This window comes from Echiichthys vipera (genome assembly GCF_963691815.1).
Source record: "Echiichthys vipera genome assembly, chromosome: 15".
NCBI classification, from domain to species: Eukaryota; Metazoa; Chordata; class Actinopteri; order Perciformes; family Trachinidae; genus Echiichthys; species Echiichthys vipera.
Window position 1 is genome coordinate 2625882 of NC_139840.1, and position 24041 is coordinate 2649922.

The 24041-nt window shown below is 46.5% G+C and overlaps 1 protein-coding gene across 1 annotated transcript in view; it reads right to left on the reverse strand.

Annotated features, from left to right (window-relative positions):
* chd7 (chromodomain helicase DNA binding protein 7) overlaps positions 1–24041 on the reverse strand; it is a 102321-nt gene that overhangs the window by 34203 nt on the left and 44077 nt on the right. Inside the window, exons 5-20 of the mRNA XM_083928088.1 lie at positions 22963–23107; positions 21097–21225; positions 20935–21000; positions 17030–17085; positions 14861–14975; positions 13644–13727; positions 13365–13502; positions 10982–11103; positions 9580–9823; positions 7740–7916; positions 5839–5982; positions 5657–5755; positions 4530–4710; positions 3854–4070; positions 810–1005; positions 460–627 (exon numbers count right to left, since the gene is read on the reverse strand). Coding sequence (XP_083784214.1) covers positions 460–627; positions 810–1005; positions 3854–4070; positions 4530–4710; positions 5657–5755; positions 5839–5982; positions 7740–7916; positions 9580–9823; positions 10982–11103; positions 13365–13502; positions 13644–13727; positions 14861–14975; positions 17030–17085; positions 20935–21000; positions 21097–21225; positions 22963–23107 — 2281 coding nt within the window. The remainder of the gene's footprint in view (positions 1–459; positions 628–809; positions 1006–3853; positions 4071–4529; positions 4711–5656; positions 5756–5838; positions 5983–7739; positions 7917–9579; positions 9824–10981; positions 11104–13364; positions 13503–13643; positions 13728–14860; positions 14976–17029; positions 17086–20934; positions 21001–21096; positions 21226–22962; positions 23108–24041) is intronic.

Consider the following 24041-nt stretch of genomic DNA (forward strand, 5'->3'; position numbering starts at 1 on the left):
GAGGTGGGAAGGAAGAAGGAAAGGAAGGAAAGAAAGGTAAGGTGGGAAGGAAGAAGGAAAGGAAGGAAAGAAAGGTAAGGTGGGAAGGAAGAAGGAAAGGAAGGAGGAAAGGTAAGGTGGGAAGGAAGAAGGAAAGGAAGGAAGGAAGAAGGAAAGGAAGGGGGAAAGGAAGGAAGGGGGAAGGAAAGGAAGGAAGAAGGAAAGGAAGGAAGGGGGAAAGGAAGGAGGAAAGGAAGGAAGGAAGGAAGAAGGAAAGGAAGGAAAGGAAGGAAAGAAAGGTAAGGTGGGAAGGAAGAAGGAAAGGAAGGAAGGGGGAAAGGAAGGAAGAAGGAAAGGAAGGAGGAAAGAAAGGAGGAGAGGAAGGAAGCAGATTTACTTGAAGCTAATGATGCAGGAATCGAACGTGTGTGCATGTGTGTGTCTGTGCTTGTGTGTGTATGCGTGCGTGATGCTCCTCACCCCGCTGTTGGCGTTCTCCCGCCCGCTCATGCTCTGGAGGACGGCCTTGTCGAGCCCCAGCTTCAGACTGGCCTTATCGAACATCTCCCTCTCGTAGCTGTTCCTGGTGATCAGACGGTAGATCTTCACCGCCTTGGACTGGCCGATACGGTGACACCGCGCCTGAGCCTGGAGGAGGAAGAGGAGGAGGAGGAGGAGGAGGAGGAGGAGGAGGAAGAGAGAGACTCAAACGTTGCTCTACGGTGAAGTTCAGACTAACCACACGGTGCAGTGAACCAGAGCTAAACGCGCCGTCTCCACTCCGCACCACTACCCGTCCAGTTAAACCAGATCTCCGCGTCGGTCCGTACCTGCAGGTCGTTCTGGGGGTTCCAGTCCGAGTCGAAGATGATGCAGGTGTCCGCCGCCGTCAGGTTGATGCCGAGGCCGCCGGCTCTGGTGCACAGCAGGAAGACAAAGCGGTCCGAGTCCGGTCTGGAGAAGCGGTCGATGGCCGCCTGACGCAGGTTCCCACGAACCCTGCCGTCGATGCGCTCATAGGGATATCTGTGGGAGAGGAGGAGCGGAGGAGGAGAGGAGGAGAGGAGGAGAGGAGGAGCGGAGGAGAGGAGGAGAGGAGGGGGTTATTTTCTACTGAGGAGAGGTCACATCTGTACATCACCACGTATGAAACAAGGGCGTTAAATGAAGATTCAGAGTTTTGAACCAGGAACCACAATATTTCATATGTAGAGCGGTTATTTCAGTGTCTGATACGTATAAGGGCCTGCTCACACTGTCCTCCCGGACCGCGACCCGGACTTTAGGGTACTTGTCCCCCCTCCCTCTCCCCCCGCGCCCCAGCCCCGTTTGTATTCACACTACCTGGGCCTCGGCCAATGCTTCTTGCTGTCCATACGCCATCACGCCGTAACACGTCACACGCATTGATGACGTCATGGCGATGCGTGGCTTTGTTTACAAATCTTTCCGTAGACCTCAGAGTTTTTGTGCGTCTTGTCGACTGTTTTTGAATCTTTTCATCGACCAAATCTGCAGTAAACACTCCACCTCCGCATCACACCAACGTGAACCTTTCACCGCCATTGTTGTTGTTGTTAAATGTCCGCGCATGGTCCCTCCTTCTATTTACATGTCAGAACAGGCGGACATAACGCTACTGCCGTAGGGCTCGTGCTCATGCTCGTACACGTGCGCACGCTCGTGCTCGTACATGTGCAAACGGCTCCGCTAAAGCCCACCTCTTTCAAGCTGGCCGTGGGCGGCCCGCTGGCCGCAGTTGAGCGCGGAGCGGGTGCACTCACACTGCTTAAAGGTACTAGGCTTTAGCTGAAAAACCTGTTTTGGCCGCGGCCAAAAGGACAGTGTGAGCACGCTGTAAGTTCATTTCTACAGAGTCAAGGTTCTCACACCTTTTCAAGCTTTTCCAGCACTAGACTCTGTTTTCTGGTTATCTCACTTCTTGGTCACATTAAATTGGATCTTAATGTGCTTTAAACAACAAAATGATGTTTTATTTTGACAAAACAAATGAAAGCAAAGTGGCGTTTCATGTTTGTAAGTACACATGCATCCTCAATAACCTGACATAATAATATTTTAGCAGATCTTAACACAGAAACAGGTAAAACACACGTGTACAGGACGTCTGCTTTAAGGTGAAAAACATGAATCCTGCTATCCCTCCTAACAACGCACGTCAGACACGCTCACAATAACAGAAACAAGTCAGCGAATAACGTGGAACAAAAGAAGATGAAGTCAGAAAGAATAAATAAATAAAATAAAAAGGAAAAGAAAGAGAAAAACACACTGAAACTAATTGCAAAGATAAAGTATTTCCTTCCTTCCACATTTCCTTCCTTCCACCTTTCCTTCTTCAGCCTTTCCTTCCTTCCTTATTTCCTTCCCTCAACCTTTCCTTCTTCCACCTTTCCTTCTTCCACCCTTCCTTCCACATTTCCTTCCTTCCACATTTCCTTCCTTCCGCCTTTCCTTCCTTCCACCTTTCCTTCCCTCAACCTTTCCTTCTTCCACCTTTCCTTCCACCTTTCCTTCCTTCCTTATTTCCTTCCTTATTTCCTTCCCTCAACCTTTCCTTCCACCTTTCCTTCCTTCCACCTTTCCTTCCTTCCGCCTTTCCTTCTTCCACCTTTCCTTCTTCCGCCTTTCCTTCCTTCCTTATTTCCTTCCCTCAACCTTTCCTTCTTCCACCTTTCCTTCCACATTTCCTTCCTTCCACCTTTCCTTCCCTCAACCTTTCCTTCTTCCACCTTTCCTTCCTTCCACCTTTCCTTCCTTCAACCTTTCCTTCTTCCACCTTTCCTTCCACCTTTCCTTCCTTCCTTATTTCCTTCCTTATTTCCTTCCCTCAACCTTTCCTTCTTCCACCTTTCCTTCCACCTTTCCTTCCTTCCACCTTTCCTTCCTTCCGCCTTTCCTTCTTCCACCTTTCCTTCCTTCTACCTTTCCTTCCTTCCTCCTTTCCTTCCTTCCTACCTTTCCTTCCTTCCTACCTTTCCTTCCTTCCTCCTTTCCTTCCTTCCTACCTTTCCTTCCTTCTACCTTTCCTTCCTTCCTCCTTTCCTTCCTTCCTACCTTTCCTTCCTTCCTACCTTTCCTTCCTTCTACCTTTCCTTCCTTCCTCCTTTCCTTCCTTCCTACCTTTCCTTCCTTCCTACCTTTCCTTCCTTCCTCCTTTCCTTCCTTCCACCTTTCCTTCCTTCCACCTTTCCTTCCTTCCGCCTTTCCTTCCCTCAACCTTTCCTTCTTCCACCTTTCCTTCCTTCCGCCTTTCCTTCCTTCCACCTTTCCTTCCTTCCACCTTTCCTTCCTTCCACCTTTCCTTCCTTCCACCTTTCCTTCTTCCACCTTTCCTTCCTTCTACCTTTCCTTCCTTCCACCTTTCCTTCTACCTTTCCTTCCTTCCGCCTTTCCTTCCTTCTACCTTTCCTTCTACCTTTCCTTCCTTCCGCCTTTCCTTCTTCCGCCTTCCCTTCCTTCTACCTTTCCTTCCTTCCGCCTTTCCTTCTTCCACCTTTCCTTCCTTCCACCTTTCCTCCTTCCACCTTTCCTTCCTTCCACCTTTCCTTCCTTCTACCTTTCCTTCCTTCCTCCTTTCCTTCCTTCCTACCTTTCCTTCCTTCCTACCTTTCCTTCCTTCCACCTTTCCTTCCTTCCTTTCCTTCCTTCCTCCTTTCCTTCCTTCCTCGTCCTGCAGCCTAAATAACCACTTCTCAACCAGACAACAAAGTGGTTTTGCAGCACCTGTGGCACAAATACTCATTTTCAGATGAATTAACGCTGCAGCAGCGTCATTTATTCACTCTGCTGTTAAAAAGACTTGCGGAGGACCTCCCTTCACTCTGCACCCTGCGGTCGTCTCTGCTCTCACCGTTTCTGGATGAGGTAGTCCTCCAGGATGTCCAGGCAGCGCACCATCTGACTGAACACCAGGACTCGGTGGCCGCCGGCCTTCAGTTTGGGCAGCAGCTTGTCGATGAGCACCAGCTTGCCAGCAGCCTGGATCATGGCTTGGAGGGCCATGTCCGGCATGTCCGCCCTGCCGCCGTGGGAGTCCCTGAAGTCCTCGGCGATCTTCTCTTCCGCTCCTTGACGAGGCGGAAATGATTCATATTCATCAGGTGCCAAAAAAAACTAAACTTTAGAAGCTTTAACATCTGGTTTGAAGAACTTTAACACTTTCATTTCATTCTGGAAGCGTGTGTGTGTGTGTGTGTGTGTGTGTGTGTGTGTGTGCAAAGCAATTTCAGTCAAAAGCAACTGGGCTTGGTTGTTTGTCTAGAAAGACGTTTCACCTCTCATCCAAGAGGCTTCATCAGTTCATGTACGCATCTGACCAGGACCAGGACCAGGCTGGGACTGGACCAGGAACAGGACCAGGACCATGCTGGGACTGGACCAGGAACAGGACCAGGCTGGGACTGGACCAGGACGGGACTGAACCAACTATCAGGTGTTGAGATCCAGGTATTTAACCTCTCCCGATGGTGTGTGTGTGTGTGTGTGTGTGTGTGTGTGTGTGTGTGTGTGTGTGTGTGTGTACGTACCGTTAATGAGGTAGGGGTGGTTGCAGCATTTCCTCAGCTCCATCATGGTGTTGAGGAGGTTGGGGACGCCGGGTCCTGGGCCTCCGCCTCCTCCTCCTCCTGCACCTCCTTTGGACAGGAAGGAGAAATTCTTCTCCAGGATGGCCCGGTAGTATTTCTTCTGTATGTTGGTCAGCTCCACCTGACGACGACACCAACAACAACAGGGGCGTCAACTTCACACACTCATGCATGGGTTGTTTGGACAGTTTAGACACCGACCCAGACCTGGTTCTAGTTCTGGTTCTGGAGCTGGTTCACCCTTGGTTCAACTGGCGAACCTTCTCAGAGCAGCGTTGTTACGTCACTGTATACGTCTGAGGTTTCCCCAGAAATGCTAACGCTAACGCCCACTTCACGTATAACAACAACAACAACAGCGGCGGTGGACCACAACACATTTGTAGGCTAGCTAACTGAAGCTAACCCCTGGCTCAGCCTACTCTGCTGTTGTGCTAAATGGACGTGATGCTAATGCTAACAGGAATCTGAATGCTCCTGAAAGAGCAAAAATGAGCTCTCAGAGGAAGGAAGTCGTTGTGTTGTAGTGAGATCAGGCCGTCAGTGATTTAACCTCTGAAGCCGTTCAGGTGCTGCCCGCTCTCCAGTGGATTAGACCGGGACACGCTTCACTCTGCACTGACGCCTTTCTTCTTCTTCTTCTGGATTTCCGGCAGACTAGACGCCTAAGGTCACGTCGCTGCCATCCACAGTTAAGAGTTCTATCCATTATGTTATATCCACAGGTACAGTCTGGTTTCCTGCAACAATGGCGTCTTTGTTGAGCCCGTTGAGCCCCTGGATGTTTCACGGAGAACTTCGATGACGCTAACTGCAATCTCAACGCTGATGGGCTGTCGCGGCACAGAATCAACTTCAAGCGACACACGCGATGAGGCGATAGACACATTATTGCTTCATCGCATCGCTCTTATCACTCAGAACGCATCGCCGGAAGCATCATCGCGTGTCATCGTGTCATTTACATCTTGATTTTAAAAGGTAGCTTGACGCTTTCATCGCCTCCATCACTCTCGGTGTGAATGCACGGTTGGTCGAAAAGGGGAAATACGAGACCTCGGTCCTACCTCAATGATGGTCTCCTCCTTAGGGGCCAGGTTCTTCTCCACATCCTCCTTCAGTCGTCTCAGCATCATGGGCTTCAGGATGCCCTGCAGCTTCTGGACCTGAGAAACACACACACGATGTTCATTCAGACGGGATTCTAGGAACCAACCCGCTCTGATCTCTTCACTACGGTCCATTTTACCTGTTCTTCAGTCTTGAGGTCTCCAAATTCAGTCATGAACGTCTGCTCCGACAGGAACCTCTCCGGCTCCAGGAAGTTGAGCAGGCTGAAGAGCTCCTCCACGGTGTTCTGCAGAGGAGTTCCCGTCAACAGAACTTTGTGCTCCTGCAGGAGGACAGAGACACAGGAGATTAGACTTTCTAAAGCAGGAAACAGGACGTCTTCGGGACTTTTACCCCCAAAAGGGACGGAGAGAGGAATGATATCACGGCACAAGTACCAGCTGATTTGTCCAACCAGTGCAGAGACGCGCGTGCACAGATCATTTCCTGTGCTGCGTGAGTCAAACAAACCGCTCTACAGCACTGGATAGAAGCGTTTAGGGGCGGCTCACATGCACATTAGGGGCGTTTCAGCGAGGGCGACCCAGCGTATTCCGCGTATATTCAATGTTTTTATTGATTTTTGCAGATCTTAACACAGAAACAGGTAAAATACACACTCACAATAACAAAAAAGAGAGAGACAAAGACAGACAGATGGACAGAGATACAAAGACAGACAGAGAGAGACAAAGACAGACAGAGAGAGACAAAGACAGACAGGGAGAGAGACAAAGACAGACAGAGAGACAAAGACAGATGGACATAGAGAGACAAAGACAGATGGACAGAGAGAGACAAAGACAGACAGATGGACAGAGAGAGACAAAGACAGACAGAGAGACAAAGACAGATGGACAGAGAGAGACAAAGACAGACAGATGGACAGAGAGAGACAAAGACAGACAGAGAGACAAAGACAGACAGAGAGAGACAAAGAGAGACAGAGACAAAGAGAGAAAAGACAGACAGATGGATAAAGAGAGACAAAGACAGATGGACAGACACAGACAAAGACAGATGGACAGAGAGAGACAAAGACGGATAGAGAGAGACAAAGACAGACAGACAGAGACAAAGACAGACAGAGAGAGACAAAGACAGACAGACAGAGACAAAGACAGACAGAGAGAGACAAAGACAGATGGACAGAGGGAAAAAGACAGACAGAGAGACAAAGAGAGACAGAGAGAGACAAAGAGAGACAGAGAGAGACAAAGACAGACACTCAGACAGAGAGAGACAAAGACAGACAGAGACAAAGAGAGAAAAGACAGACAGATGGATAAAGAGAGACAAAGACAGATGGACAGACACAGACAAAGACAGATGGACAGAGAGAGACAAAGACAGACAGAGAGAGACAAAGACAGACAGACAGAGACAAAGACAGACAGAGAGAGACAAAGACAGACAGACAGAGACAAAGACAGACAGACAGAGACAAAGACAGACAGAGAGAGACAAAGACAGACAGAGAGAGACAAAGACAGATAGAGAGAGACAAAGACAGACAGAGAGAGACAAAGACAGATAGAGAGAGACAAAGACAGACAGATGGACAGAGAGAGACAAAGACAGACAGACAGAGACAAAGAGAGACAGAGAGGGACAGAGAGAGACAAAGACAGATGGACAGAGAGAGACAAAGACAGACAGAGAGAGACAAAGACAGACAGAGAGAGACAAAGACAGACAGAGAGAGACAAAGACAGATAGACAGAGAGAGACAAAGACAGACAGAGAGAGACAAAGACAGACAGAGAGAGACAAAGACAGACAGATGGACAGAGTGAGACAAAGACAGATGGACAGAGAGAGACAAAGACAGACAGATGGACAGAGTGAGACAAAGACAGATGGACAGAGAGAGACAAAGACAGACAGATGGACAGAGTGAGACAAAGACAGATGGACAGAGTGAGACAAAGACAGATGGACAGAGTGAGACAAAGACAGATGGACAGAGAGAGACAAAGCACAATCCACTCCGGGGGAAGACGTAGAAGAAGAAGAAGTAGAAGAAGAAGTTGGTCTCACCATGTCCATCATTTTCAGTCCTTCCAGTAGTTTGCAGTTTCGGTTTTTGAGGCGGTGGGCTTCGTCGATGACCACGCAGCGCCACGGCACGCTGCGCAGCTCCGGACAGTCGGTCAGGATCATCTCGAAGGTCGTGATCACGGCGTGGAAGCGATACGCACCCTTTATTATCTTACCCTGGAGGAGGAGGAGGATAGAAGGAAAGGAGGAGGAGGAGAAGGATAGAAGGAAAGAAGGTGGTCAGGAAGAGCAATATAAGATAAAGTAAATCCTTTAAAATCTCGTGCGGTGAAACGGGAGCTTAACCATTTTGCACTTGTTCCTGTTTTCTTGATTCAAATCAGGACGAAAACACAACAAAACTCCCTTTTACATCACAGATTTGTCAGAAATGATTTAATTACTCAACATTCATTTAATATTTACACCTTTAAATCTGATTTTCAGGCTCAGATCATTAATAAAAATGTTTCTATTTGGTAAAATATTTATATTTAAAACCGAATCAAGATGATCTGAATCTTGAGTTTTTAAAAAAATTAAATAAAAATACATCAAAGTCAATCACTACAACAAATATGAAATATAAAAATGTTAAATGAGTAAAAGAAAAATGCTTTATTTGTATTTATACGTATATATAAATCTAGATACTCTGGCACTGTCAGCCTATTTATTAGAATTATTAAATGGATCATAATATTATTATTATTATATCATAACTTTTATCTTCATGATCATTGTGATAGTATTTATGTATTTATTTTACATATTTTCTATTTTTTTATTTATATTCTGTTTTAATTATTTAGTCATTATTTTTCTTGTAATTTATTTAATACATTTTTATTTTGTTATTATATTTTACTAGTGTATTTATATTATAAGTTATTATTATTATGATCATTATGATGATCAATTTGTATTTGTTCAGTTATATTATATTTTATTTATTTAGTCATTATTATATTTTACTCATGTATTTATTTATTATTATATTTTGTCATTATTAATATTAATATATTCATGATCATATGATTTGTTATTAATCATCTATTTAATTTATATATTTATAGTATTATATTTTATTTCTTTAGTCGTAAATATTTTATTTTATTTATGTTCTATATTTTTTTATCCTCATTATATTTATTTATTTAATACATTTTTATAGTTTATCATATTATTATATATCATTTATTTATATGGATTTTTATGTATTAATAATTTAAGCGCGTAATAACTGGCGGGCGTGTCCCGGGTCGCTGCTGCACGTCTCTCTTGAGGAACACGCCGCCTCCTGAGAGACACGCCGTCCTCCTCCTCCTCCTTGGGCGACCTTGAGGATTACCTCCGTCTGGATTAGGAAGGAGCAGCAGCGAGGACGCAGCAGCGAGGACGCAGCACCACCGCAGCGTGTTTCCTGCACGGGCGTCGCTGCGTCACCGGTTCGATGTTGGCAGCGCTGCACAGTAGGAGCTTACGCTGTGTGGCTTAGAGCCAGAGGAGCGTAAAGAGCTTACGCAGCACAGGAGCGAGCGCTCAGATCTGCTGACGGCAGCAAAGTCTTTCCTCAGACAGAGACGCAGCGTTCACTCACATCTGGGGCGAGGAAGAGTTGGCTGAGTGTGTGTAGAGCGTGTGTTGAGTTTGACTGTTCTCCCTACCCCCCCTGTGCCCCTTTAGCATCGTACAGCCCTGTGCCCTTCACCATCGTACCCCCCTGTGCCCGTTCACCATCCTACCCCCCTGTGCCTGTTCACCATGGTACCCCCATGTGCCCGTTCACCATGGTACCCCCCTGTGCCCGTTCACCATGGTACCCCACTGTGCCGCTCACCTGTGCGTCTCTGTAGTACATCTCGTAGGCCTGGATGGTCTTGCGGCTGGCCTGGCTGCCGTGGTAGACCACCGCGTTGAGCTCGGTCCAGGTCCTGAACTCTCGCTCCCAGTTGGGGATGGTGGAGAGCGGGGCGATGACCAGGAAAGGCCCCTCCAGGCCCTTCAGGTAGATCTCATAGAGGAATGTTATGGACTGGATGGTCTTCCCCAGACCCATCTCATCCGCCAAGATACAGTTACGTCTGCGGAGGACAGAGGACAGGGATCAGGACGACGACGAGGACAGAGGACGAGCACGAGGATGAGGACAGAGGACAGGGATCAGGACGAGGATAAGGACAGGGATGAGGACGAGGATGAGGACGAGGACAGAGGACGAGGGCAGCGGACAGAGGATGAGGACAGAGGATGAGGACGGAGGCCGAGGACAGAAGATGAGGATGAGGACAGAGGATGAGGATGATGACAGAGGACAAGGATGATGACAGAGGACGAGGACAGAGGATGAGGACGAAGACAGAGGACGAGGATGAGGAAGAGGATGACGACAGAGGACGAGGACAGAGGACGAGGACAGAAGATGAGGACAGAAGATGAGGACGAGGGATGAGGATGAGGACAGAGGACGAGGACAGAGGATGAGGACAGAGGACGAGGACAGAGGACGAGGATGAGCGTTTAAATGATCCGTAACAGCGTAACCCTTCGATAACTGAAGAATTAATTCATTTTCCACATAAAAATTTCCCTTTTTCTCATTTCCCAGGACTGAAAAAAGGTTTCCCAGGTTTCCCAGGACTGAAATAATGTCTCCCAGGTTTCCCGGGCCCCGTGGGAACCCTGAGCAGGATCGTCCTCGGCGTCACTGCCAGACACCACAGGCTGCTCCGTCTGCTGATGTCGATCTCCATGACGTTCACATGACTAAGCAACGTGCGTCCATGACCTGCACCAGCGTTCCCTCTTGCTTTATTAATGCTGCTCCTCCAAAAGTGAGCTGCGACCGTCTGTTCTCCACTCCAGCGATCGAAGAAGAAGAAGGAAAAAGTGCAGGAGGAGCTGGAAAACCATGCGTCCGACTCAGAGACGTGATTGAATCCCTTCTGTTTCTCCCCCCGAGGCCTAAAACCCACCTCTGATAACAGAAACCCCCTCACACGATAACATCTGCTGCACATGGAACAGGAAAATATGCATGCGATGTCCTATTTGTGCTGCTGAATGAAGAGGTTTGTCTTCGCGGACGGCGCCGGTGGGAAAGCTTAAACCGCAGCACGCCAGAGGGCCGCTAAGAGTCCACTTAAGACTCTTAAATGAGGTGTTTTATCACACGTGCAGGCTGGCGGCAGCAGCAGCAGTTAGGGGCTAATTCCAACAAAACAAAGTGAACGCTGACTTACGAGTTGTACCAGTTGAAGGTCAGCCAGTTGAGGCCTTCGAGCTGGTATTCCCTGAGTGCGTTGCCGTTCCTGTATTCCCTGGAGCCCTCCAGCTTCTTCCAGTCGGCTGCAGGAGGCCGATCCTAGACGCAGGCACAAGAAAAGCATCGATTAAAGCAGCACATCATCGGCGTGAGGACGGGGTTTCACTGAAACACTGGGCGCGGATTTAAACGCAGACTGAAATGAGCTGTTGACTGATAAGGTGACGGACAGCAGAGGTTCTGAGCCGTCGTTCTCACAGATGACGGTCGCGAAACAAACAAAAACACACAATCTGTTATTATTATTATATCAAAGGCACATTAAATAGAAGTTTATAGATTATGCATTCATAAAAAAGGGACGTGGTTCAACACCACTTTGAAACAGATGAATATTTTCTTCTGCCGAGACACTGAGGGCGCACTCACACTGTCCGTACCGTTTCCCAAACACGTTTCACGGCTAAAGTCTGGTTCCTTTGACCAGTGTGAGTGCAACCGTACCACGCTTAGGAGCGGTACGCTTGCCGTCCACGGCCCGTTTGGGAGAGGTGGGCTTTAGTAAAGCACGTTTGCACGTGTACGAGCACGAGCGTGCGCACGTGTACGAGCACGAGGCCTACGGCGGTTCTGAGGTCATTTCCTGTGCGCCTGTTGGGACATAGAAAATAGAAGGAGGGACCATGCGCGGACATTTAAAACAATGGCGGTGAAAGGTTCACGTTGGTGTGATGCGGAGGTGGAGTGTTTACTGCAGATTTGGTCGATGAAAAGATTCAAAAACAGTCGACAAGACGCACAAAAACTCAGAGGTCTACGGAAAGATCTGGAAACAAAGCCACGCATCGCCATGACGTCATCAATGCGTGTGACGTGTTACGGCGTGATGACGTATAGGCAGCAAGAAGCATTCTCCGAGGCCCAGGTAGTGTGAGTACAAACGGGCCTGGAGGGGGGGACAAGGACCCTAAAGCACGGGGCACGGGACGGACGCACAGTGGCGAGAGCGTCTCACTGAGCTAAAACGCGCTCAGCCTTACCGGCACCACGTAAAGCTTCAAGTCCTGTAGTTTTTTAGCCCTGAAGGACGTGGAAGCTTGGAGGATGAGTCAGATTGTCGGCAGAGGTAATTTTACACCAATGAGGACGCGTTTATGAATCAAGATGCTGATTTGAGGTGATAAAATACTTAAAACGCGACAGTGTCCCTTTAAAGCTTCGGACACTCGCTGACGGGAGCAGCCTGCACCGCAGAGACACCGCCTGGAGGTTACAGATCGCCTCATTAGAATCATCAGGTTCACTTTTAGCATTGGGTTTACAAATACTGCCGAGTAAGCACTTCTGCTTTTCACTTTGGTACCAAATCGTTGTCAGAAAACTCTCCGGACTCCTAATTCTGATCTTTCTCTTATCGTTTGTGTTGTTTATAGATAATAACACACATTATTCAGTTAACATGACCTCTGCTTTGATAATGATTAAATAGTTTTTGCTGCTTTCCTTTGAGTAAATAAGATCGATGTTGCATGCGCGGCAAATAAACGTATTAAATGTGTTCACGGCAATCCTCAAAGAATAATCATCTGCTGTGTTGCATCAATTTTGCGCTGACTAAACGTGTTAAAGATGCTTTTGAAGCACGGTTACGTTTGTGCTCATTCAAAGATGGAGTAAAGACGGGATGAATGACACAAAAGGTGGAATAAATAACAATAAAAACAAAGCAAATCGACGGTTTTGTCCCTAGAAAGCAGGGTGCGTTCAGGGTCAGCAGGGCTCAGAATAGAGATCTCTCACGAAACAGTCGTTAAAAAGAAAGATGAACATGTTCGTTAAACAGTTTCTGCGTTCGTCCGACCGCCACGTCTCTCCACTTCACAGCTACAGATATAAACACAAATTATATTTAAGGGAAATCCAAAGAGCTGCCTCTGCGGAGCTCAGAACGCAGCTCTTAAGGAGAAACAGTCGGCTGTAGTTAAATCCACGGACGCAGGGAGAGAGAAAAGCAGTGATGATGGAAAAGACCGCAGCCAGTCAGCTGCTTCTGTTCAGCATTAAACACACTGTTAGTGGTTTGGCCGGGCCACAAGAGCAGGGCGTGTGTGTGTGTGTGTGTGTGAGTGTGTGTGTGTGAGTGTGTGTGCGAGTGTGTGAGTGTGTAAGACCGCAAGAACGTGGCCCTGTGGAGAGCAGTTAAGGGAGCTGTAAATCCGGAGGAGGAAGGAGCAGGCAGCGGGCCAACGCACACAAACTGACGCCTACTGGGAGGAGGCTGGGACCCATATAGCACCCAACGAGCCACGCACACGCACGCACGCACACACACACACACACACACACACACAGCTACTCACCAATTTCTTAGTGTTGGGTGTGCGTGCTGCGATGTGTTCGTATTCCTCTATCTTGGACTGGTCGATGTCAGCCTTCAGCTCCCAGGTGGAGTCTTCGTAGGGCAGACTGCACCATTTCACCAAATACAAGGTCACCGTCTGCACACACACACACACACACACACACACACACACGCATACACACAGGGGGGGAGAAAGAGGTTTGGTGAGTGTGTGTGTGTGTGTGTGGTGAGGGAGAGGCTAAAATAAAATAAAGATGACAGGAAGAGATCAAAGCACCTCTCCGTTTTCATCTGTGCTCTCGGAAACGTCCAGGACGCGGTCCACCTCCACGTAGTCCGGGTTAAAGGGCTCGTCGTCCATCTGGAGAGGAAGAGGAGGAGGAGGAAGAGGAGGAAGAAGAGGAGGAAGAGGAGGAAGAGGAGGAGGAAGAAGAGGAAGAAGAGGAGGAGGAAGAGGAAGAAGAGGAAGAGGAAGAAGAAGAAGAGGAAGAGGAAGAAGAAGAAGAGGAGGAAGAAGAGGAAGAAGAAGAAGAGGAAGAGGAAGAAGAGGAAAAAGAAGAGGAGGAAGAGGAAGAGGAGGAAGAAGAGGAAGAGGAAGAAGAAGAGGAGGAAGAGGAGGAGGTGTTTCACTGTTAGAAGCTTGGAGACTTGCCTCACAGCTGGTTTCATGTTCAGTGTTTGAGGAACATTCACGCGTATCGTCTCTTTTCTTCCCCAGTTTGAACGTCTTTTATTTTTTAGCTCTTTCCCAACACACGTTACGGCTCGTCTCACTTTTCATTTTGTGTTTTTCCACCGGAAAAGTTTAAAGCTTAATACCGGCCCACGCTCGCTCCGCCTCGGTGTCGTCTGCTCCGAGCGCGTCCAGCCGATTATAAGATCCCTGATTTAACAATAAAAGCTTTTAAATAACACAACAACGGGGGGCTTTTACTGTGAAGGTTTTACAGGAAATTAAATGTTTACCTGTTGTTTTACAGCTACTCCAGCTCGAGGGTTTGTAAACAACAACAGCAAACGTCACGACGGGAGAACGGGAGAGATCTGTAGCAAGAATCCTGCATATCCGTGAATTCACGTTTGATTTTATATGAAACTAAAAATACGTTTATTGTGGAGGGGTGAACCTCGAGCGGGAACAACAGTGTGCATGTGCAACAAAAAGATTCACTCTCAGTGGTTTCTGAGAAATACTTTCATGATGATTAAAAAATACAAAAACAGCGAGCGAGCACAGAGCGAGCGCGGAGGCCGTAGACTCCGAGAAAGCACTGAAGACGTTCCAGCGGGTAGCGAATCCCTGCTGGTGTCACGCGCTGGAAACTTCGTGACCCTGTTCAATAAAGCTATTCTGAATCGGCTTAAGATAAAGACGCACAGGACTACGAATAAATGAGAAACATCGGAGTTCAACACCTGAAAACCCTCAGGGGCCGCCCCGTGTCGTCGTCATGAGCGGTCTACGGTCGCCTCGGCGCAGAGTCCAGCTCTTACCTCTGTGATGAAGCTGTTGAGTTGCTGCTTGGCCCTGAACCTCTTGACCTTTTGGTGTATTCTCTTGTCCTTCTCCAGCTCCTCCAGGTCCGCCCAGCGACAGTGGAGGTACGAACTGAGACACAAAGACACACCGAGGGATTCAAACCACGCTCCAGTTCTGTCCGTTACACAACGGCTCCTTTGTCAACAGTTACGATCTTTCCATCAACCGCGCCGTACTGACAAAGGTCACGATGGACACAGTGCGGTCTGTTGATTGGTGCAGCTGCTTCGCGGTTTTACTGTTTTACTGGGAGGAAATGTTGGTTACACGCTTGTTTGGGCCGATTTGCGCCCGCAGCAGCTGAACCCTTTAAACACAGAGCATCAGAAACAACTTCACTGCCAAGTGTGTCAACGCATTAGAAACCAGGGATTTGACCTGGGGGTTTAAATATATACAAATCTACACATGGAAACGCAGAGAGGACACATTACATTTAAAATAAACTACACACAGAATACAGCGATAACAACTTTCTCTCTCTTGCACCTCAGAGCGCACTCTCACTGTCCCTCCGCACCGCGCCAAAACAGGTTCTTCAGCTAAAGCCTAGTGCGTTTGACCAGTGTGAGTGCAACCACTCCGCGCTAAACTGCGGCCAGCTGACCGTCCACGGCCCGTCTGAGAGAGGTGGGCTTTAGTAAAGCGCGTTTGCACGTGTACGAGCACGAGCGTGCGCACGTGTACGAGCACGAGGCCTACGGCGGTTCTGAGGTCATTTCCTGTGCGCCTGTTGGGACGTAGAAAAAAGAAGGAGGGACCATGCGCGGACATTTCAAACAATGGCGGCAAAAGGTTCACGTTGGTGTGATGCGGAGGTGGAGTGTTTGGAGTGAGAGGGCGCCCTTAAACTCCACATAGCATATTGTAATATAGTGTTTATCTGCGATACTGTTCTTACTGTAGTTCATATTCTGTATTTGATGTTTCTGATTGTTTTGTACCGCTGCTACGATGACCTCATTTCCCCTCATGGGTACATAAAGTTATGTATCTATCTATCACAAAAGAAGACATTAAAAGGTATTAATATTAAATATGAAATATAGAATAAGAGCGTCTGGTGTTTACATCCTGAAGCCATCGTGTTTTTAACGACGTCTGGTGCCACACACCGGTGCCAGAGTTTTAACCCTGTTATTACCGAGGGGAGATCGTTGTTGATGTGATGCTCTTTAAAACCATCTAAAATAAAAATGTTAATACCTAAAGCATGTTTTCTTCTTGCCGCAGAAAGTTAAAAAGAACGTAAGTGCGCCGGTACCCGAGTGTTAGCATTAGCTTTTTAATGTCTGTAGGGGGTCGTTGACGGGATGCTCTTTAAAATCTAAAATAAAAAGTTTAATATCTAATGCATGTTTTCTTCATGCAGCAGAAAGTTAAACGACGTCGTCCCCCCCCCTCGGGATCACGTCGTACGCTCGCGATGATGTCATCCCTTAACAGGACGTACGGTGCGATTACAGATGATCCAAGCACCTTTTTACACTCTGCTTATGATAAAATGATTATATCTTAAAAGTCTTAAATGTTTACAGTCCAAATAACTTAAGGAGTGTTTAGAAATACTTTCTTTATGTCTCTGCATCTAAAAATATAGTTTGGATTGATACGTTTTGTGTGTTATAGTAAAAAATGATGAAAAACACGTCCGCTTTTTGCATTTTTCTTCACATTTTTGGACAATTTCGATACTTTTAATGGCTCCCGTGACCTTTAAGATGCAGTTGTGCAGATTTTAGGGATAGGAATCATTTGAGGAAACTCCAGGAAATGAAAAATACCATTTCTTGCAGAGTTCAAAGGGTTTAATCTCTTTTTTTATGATGCGATTGGCGTCCGCGTGGACACGGATGAAATGTGCCTCGGCCGATTCGTCGACTGCTGTGACCGTAGATGACTGCGCCGCCACCGCTTCTGTGTTATTGATGCATGAGTGCATTAAATGAGTCACCTCAGGGTGGAGAGAGAGTGAATGAAGCTTTTCAGGTTGAATATATCGAGAGCTCACGGTCGCCGCGGCGGACAGCCTGGCGTTGTGAGCGTGCGTCTAAATAAAGAGGAAGCCCTGCTGCGAGAGACAAAAGGAGGTAGAGAGGCGACCAGAATAGCTCGGTACTCACAAGCCCTTGAACTTGACATAGAACTCCTCCACCTCCGCTTCCTCCCCCGACTCCAGCTGAAAAAGAAAAAAGGTTAATAAGCAAATATAGCAGCTGCACGGTGCCGGAGCAGAAGTGGCTTTGTCATTGTTATACAACACAGGGTTTAAGAGCGCGCGGGCCCGTTCTTACACCACATCCTCACGTCTGCGTTTCACATTAATGACCTCAACTGTGGCGGCCACGGTTTCATAAAGAACCCAGCGGCGTGAAAACACGGAGACGCTCGGTTAAGTTGTCAAAGTGGAAACGGTTCTTTTTAAAGACGCCACGACGAAGGGAAAGAAGTCACACGTTGTATCGACTTCGCCTTTATTGAGAATTCATTCATTCATTCATCTTCAGCCTCTTGTCCCTGTCGGGGTCGTGGGGGGGGGGGCTGGAGCCGATCCCAGCTGACATCGGGCGTGAGGCGGGGTCCACCCTGGACAGGACGCCAGTCTATCACAGGACACATAGAGACGAACAGAGACAGACAACCATTCACACCTACGGGTGATTTAGAGTCATCAATGAACCGAACACCTGCACGTCTTTGGACTGTGGGAGGAATCGTTGTTTTCAAATCGACGAGCGCCTTAAAGTCACTTCCTGCCTTTTCGGGGTCAAGAAGTCACCAAATTAGAAATGTACGCCACATTACGTCTTCATGTATGACCCACTTTTAATGAAAAGTTGCTTTAAACACGTAAAAGGATCCTTCGTGTGCGTGAATATGAAGTTGTCACCCGTCCTGTGATAACGTGCTTTCCTACGCTTTGATGAGAGTGTGTGTGTGCACGAAGCATCGAGGTGTTACAGGAAATGGCTCGTGGTCGTCATAGTTACACAAGCAACTTTTCGGGGTCCAGAAGTCATCGAATAAGAAATATACGCCACATTTCGTCTTCATGTGTGACCCACTTTAATACAGACGACGTTTCCACCCGTGAAGAGTTGCTTTAAACACGTGAAAGGATCCTCAAAGCAATTTCAGTCCAAAAGCAACTGGACTTGGTTCTTTGTCAGGAAGACGTTTCACCTCTCATCCAAGAGGCTTCATCAGTTCATGTACGCATCTGACCAGGACCAGGACCAGGACCAGGACCAGGACCAGGACCAGGCTGGGACTGGACCAGGAATAGGACCAGGACCAGGCTGGGACTGGACCAGGACCAGCCCGGTCCTGGTGCTGGTCCTGGTCCTGGTCCTGGTCCTGGTCAGATGCGTACATGAACTGATGAAGCCTCTTGGATGAGAGGTGAAACGTCTTCCTGGACAAAGAACCAAGTCCAGTTGCTTTGGACTGAACTTGCTTTGAGGAGAACGATGACCTGGACACATGAGAACATTCACAGGCTTGATGTGAAAGGATCCTTCGTGTGTATGAATATGAGGTTGTCACCCGTCCTTTCCTACGCTTTGATAAGAGTGTGTGCACGAAGCATCGATTTGTTACAGAAAATGGCTGGTGGTCGTCATATTTACACAAACGGATCTTTTCTGGCACAAACTTACATCATATGTTGTTGTTTTAATGGCGGTTGACAAACGGGCTTAAATGAGCATCAGCGCCACCTACTGGAGCGGAGTGCTGTGACAAGAACTAAACCCTCTTTATGACTGTTCATTAATCAATCAATTAGAAGATGCTCTTTTATTAACTAGCAGATGACCCGACGTAAACACTCGTATCCATACAGCCGAGGTATTTCTGATTAAAGTGAGAGCACAGAGTTCTTACTTCTGAATTCTGCTCTCAAACGGCACCAGACTGATGCCTGTCACTTTGTAAATGTACAATGTTTTGTTGTCGAGTGTGTGTGGTACAACATAAAGGCCGAATGTGCATGAAGCTGCAGAGGAAGTGGATTTAACAACAACAACAACGACAACAACACGGCCATAAACACACAAACGGCACGTGTGTGAAAAGGAAATACCAAAACAGTAGCTCTTTCTAGAGCTGCCGTCCACTTCCATTCACCATTACTACTGTAACACACACACACACACACACTACGCCATGCTTCTACTACTGTAATGCCATGAATCATCAATCACACACACACACACACACACACACACATAGACTCACTGCCCGAGGAAACGCTAGCTTGGCGTCTGCCGTAGCTAGGGTTGTGGTTTTGGCTCTATGCCAAGCCCGAGGTCAAATCTGAATGGAGCTGTGTGTGTGTGTGTGTGTGTGTGTGTGTGTGTGTCGATGGTGGGGGGGGTACCCGTTGGCAGCTGGCTAGCAAAGGAAAGTTGGCTGGTGACTCCGTGTGCGTGCGTGTTGGCTCAGGGATGAGCTTTCTTTAGACGAGCCGTCTAAAACAAAGCCGGGTAGAGACACACACACACACACACACAGCTCGAGGCGCACACACACACATAACGAAATACAAGAACGCTTGTCTCCTCTTACCAAGTGAATACGCGCTGTCTGAGCTCCGTGTGTTTGTGTGTAATCTGCTTGGGCCAGCTGTGGGGCGGCTAATCAGATGACGTAAACGATGACTCGGGCCAGTGAGTGTGTGTGAGAGAGAGAGAGAGAGAGAGAGAGAGAGAGAGAGAGAGAGAGAGAGAGAGAGAGAGAGAGAGAGAGAGAGAGAGAGAGAGAGAGAGAGAGAGAGAGAGTGTGTGTGTGTGTGTGTGTGTGTGTGTGTGTGTGTGTGTGTGTGTGTGGACAGAAGAATAATTAGCAAATCTATTTCATGAGACAGGAGCGTCAGAGGGGGACGAGGAGGTCAAGAGCAGGAACATCAGATGTTTCCGGAGCCGTTCGATGTTTTCTGAACGTTTAACGCAGAAAAAGAAACTTTGATAATTTTGAAACGCTGTCGATAATAATTTAAGTTTTATTTTCTATTTATTTAGACTCAAACTGAACATGATGATTATTTACCTGTTATTGTTTATTTATTCAAACGGTCAGCAGCTGTTTTATACTGAACATGTTTATTTTCAGCGTTTTATTTTTATTTATTCTTTATTTAAATGTTCAGCAACCGACTGATAAACATGTCTATTTATTTTATTAATTTTTTATTTAAAAATGAAGCAAATGACTGATACTAAACATGTTTTTTAAATATTTTATTTTTATTTAAATGTTCAGAAATTAACTGATACTGAACATGTTTAACTATTTTATTTAATTTATTCTTTCTATTAATGTTTAGCAATTGACTGATATTTAACATGTTTATTTAACTATTTTATTTTATTTTTAATTATTCTTTTAATTTAAATGTTCAGAAATTAACTGACACTGAACATGTTAATTTAACTATTTAATTTAATTTATCTTTTATTTAAATATTAAGCAACTGACTGATATTTTACATGTTTAACTAATTTATTTTATTTTTAATTTATTTTTATTTACATGTTCAGAAATAAGCAGAACATGTTTATTTAACCATTTTATTTTTTATTCTTTATTAAAATGATCAGCAACTTTTTATTTTATTTATTATTTATTCTTTCTTTTAATGTTCAGAAATTAACTGATATTGAACACGATGTTAATTTAGCTATTTTATTTTTTTTATTTATTTATTTATTGTTAATTTAAACGGTCAGAAACTGAGTTATATTGAACATTTAGCCATTTATTTTATTCTTAATTTCCTCAGTATTCATTTTAGTTGATAGTGTTATACATGTATACATACATATATACACACACACACACATATATATATATATACACACCTATAATAATGTAAAATATATTTTAATAAAGGTATTTGTTTGAGGAAGCATCCTTCTCTGAGGACCTTTGCTGAGTCATCGGTGCAAAAACCCACAAACAAAAAGCTTCTGTCCCCATAAACACATTTATCAGGACGTGTCGGTGTTCGTCCGTCTGCGTCTCTCACCTGTTTCTTGGTGAAGCGTTTGCCCATGATCTTCTCCACGACGGGCCCCTCGGCCTCCGCCACGTCCTGCAAACACAGAACAGCCCAAGTGTTGGAGGAGCAGCCCGATACAGAATCCCTCAAACAACAGCCAACCCATCGACGGGAACCCCGCAGCCGTACCTGTTGCTGTGACGACGATGGAGACTTCGGCGCTGGCGAGTCGTCTCCGCTGTCGTCGTCGTCCGAGATCCTGAACTCCAGATCCTCCGTGTACCTCTTCCTCTTCACCTGACGGCTGGAGCGGCGCTTCTGTCGGGGAGAGGAAGAGACTTGTTACCGCGTGACCTTTCACTTAAATCATGAAATAACTTAAAGCTGCAGTCTCTCTAATGTCCAGCAGGAGGAGACTCCACTTAAAGCTGCATTCTCTCTAATGTCCAGCAGGAGGAGACTCCACTTAAAGCTGCATTCTCTCTAATGTCCAGCAGGAGGAGACTCCACTTAAAGCTGCATTCTCTCTAATGTCCAGCAGGAGGAGACTCCACTTAAAGCTGCATTCTCTCTAATGTCCAGCAGGGGGAGACTCCACTTAAAGCTGCATTCTCTCTAATGTCCAGCAGGAGGAGACTCCACTTAAAGCTGCATTCTCTCTAATGTCCAGCAGGAGGAGACTCCACTTAAGCAAGAAGCATTCTCCGAGGCCCAGGTAGTGTGAGTACAAACGGGCCTGGAGGGGGGGACAAGGACCCTAAAGCACGGGGCACGGGACGGAGGCACAGTGGGAGTGCGCCCTTATTGCAGCTAATGGCCTGATGCCGCTCTGTGTACATGACCCACACAAACACATTTGCATGAGAGCGCCGTTCGTACCAAATAGGGTAAAAAAAAAAGATCTTGAGCTGTTTTTGAATTAAAATAAAAAACGTGTGCAGCAGCTGAAAAAGTCGCTGAGCGTGCATCATGTGAACTTGGCAGAGAGGCTGCGTCTGCTTGGTCTGTCAACAACGCTCGTTTACAACACAAACAGCCGACGCCTTCTGGCTCGGCGCCTTCTCTCTCTCTCTCACCGAGGGACGTGCAAAGGGTTTACAGCCGCTTTACTTATCAGACGTCTGGAACCATAGCTTTGCATCTTTTAAGGGAATCAGATCGACTAAAGTGATCAAGAGAGCGCACAAACGTGTCTGTAATACACGGGAATGTCATTTAAAACTTGGGTTTTATGATGGAAACGGTCACATGAACATGTAAAAATATCTGTTTTATCCCTCTTTATATTTTCTATATAGTTTTTAATCACAATGTAGAAAATCCAGCGGTCAAACCGGCGATTTTAACGTCACACGGCCGACGTTTCACTGTCTGGTGTTCGCACGTTTTGCTAATTTTGCACTTAAGTTCTTAATTAAATGATCAGTAACTGACTGATAATAAACATGTTTATTAAACTATTTTATTTTTATTTATTCTTTATTGAAATGATCAGCAAATGACTGATACTGAACATGTTAATTAAACTTTTTATATTTCTACTTATTCTTTATTTAGACGGTCAGAAACTGACTTGTATTGAACATTTAGCCATTTATTTTATTCTTAATTTCCTCAGTATTAATTTTGGTTGACAGTGTTACACAAATACATATGTATAATAAAGTAAAATACCTTTTAATTAAGGTTTGTTTAAGGAAGCAGCCTTCTGAGGAAACAAAAAGGCTCTAAATGAGAAAATACTCCAAAATCTTCTACCCCAGTATTGATAATTTCATATTTTGATGACTTAATGTATCACGATATAACGCGTGCTTTGGTATTTTATTAAATAAATCATCTTTATGACATAAACGTGAGGTTAAGCCTATTTTAGTTTCACTTATGTGCGAATTAAATACGTAAAAATATAGTATTTTCTCGTTTTAATGAGCACTTTGGTGTAAAATATGAACTCAAAATCTGATTATTATGGAAATTAGAGTTAGTGTGTGTTCGTTACTATCATGATCATGAGGTCGTGGCCACATCGCCTCCCTCGTGTGCGTCTCGTACCTGCACGCCGTCATCGTCCTCCTCTTCCAGAGGCGAGGGGGGTGGAGACTTCACCTCCACGTCGTCGTTGGCGGACGCCTCTCTCTTCCTCTTGGAGTCCTTCTTAGCAGCGCTGGCGCCGCCCTCGGCCTCGACCTTCTTACTGCTGTGGGACGAGAGAGAGAAGAAGAAGAAACAACAACTTTAGAGCCACTGAAGGAGGAAACAAGTGGGTGAAAACAACCATTCCTCAAAGTGTTACCTCTTTTACACACAACAAGGCACTCACAAGTGTGTGTGTGTGTGTGTGTGTGTGTGTGTGTGTGTGTGTGTGTGTGTGTGTGTGTGTGTGTGTGTGTGTGTGTGTGTGCCTGTCTGTCCCAGGGCGGTCGCCATGTTTGATTTACCCATTTAGAAATCATTAGTGTGCCTCAGGCTCTGGCACACAGGGGGTTAATATGATGAAAGACAAGAGGAGGCGGAGAGAGCAAGATAGAGAGATGCAGGCAGGGAGAGGAAGAGAAAGGGGGGCCCAGAGAGAGAGAGAGAGAGAGAGACAGGCAGACAGACAGACGGAGAGAGGGATAGAGGAGAGAGAGAGAGAGAGAGAGAGGCCCCAGAAAGAGAGGAGGCGGAGGGATTGAAAGGCCCCCGGGCTTCCTCTAATCTCTGGCATGGAAAGCAAAGAGGAACTGGCTCGATCTGCGAGTGTGTGTGTGTGTGTGTGTGTGTGTGTGTGTGTGTCTGTGTGTGTGTCTGTGTGTGTGTCTGTGCAAGAGGACGGCACCTTTCTTCTCCCTCACACACACACCCCATAAGTGACTTTACTGCCGTGGCCGTTATCAGACATAATAAAAGCAGAGATACGGCTGTAATTAACCTCTTAACCAGTAACCCCACGATAAGACTCTGACTGATTAAGATCACTTTAAAAATAGTGTTTTAGTTGTGCGTCTTTTCTGGGATACTCCGCGTTGCTCCGCGGACAGCTGTGGACTTGGACCTGCAAACTGTTCCAGGAGAGCGGCTGCACGTGTCCACGCGAAAGCCCGCAACAACGCGGCTGCACGACAGGTTCTAAGTCCGCAACAGAGGAAAGT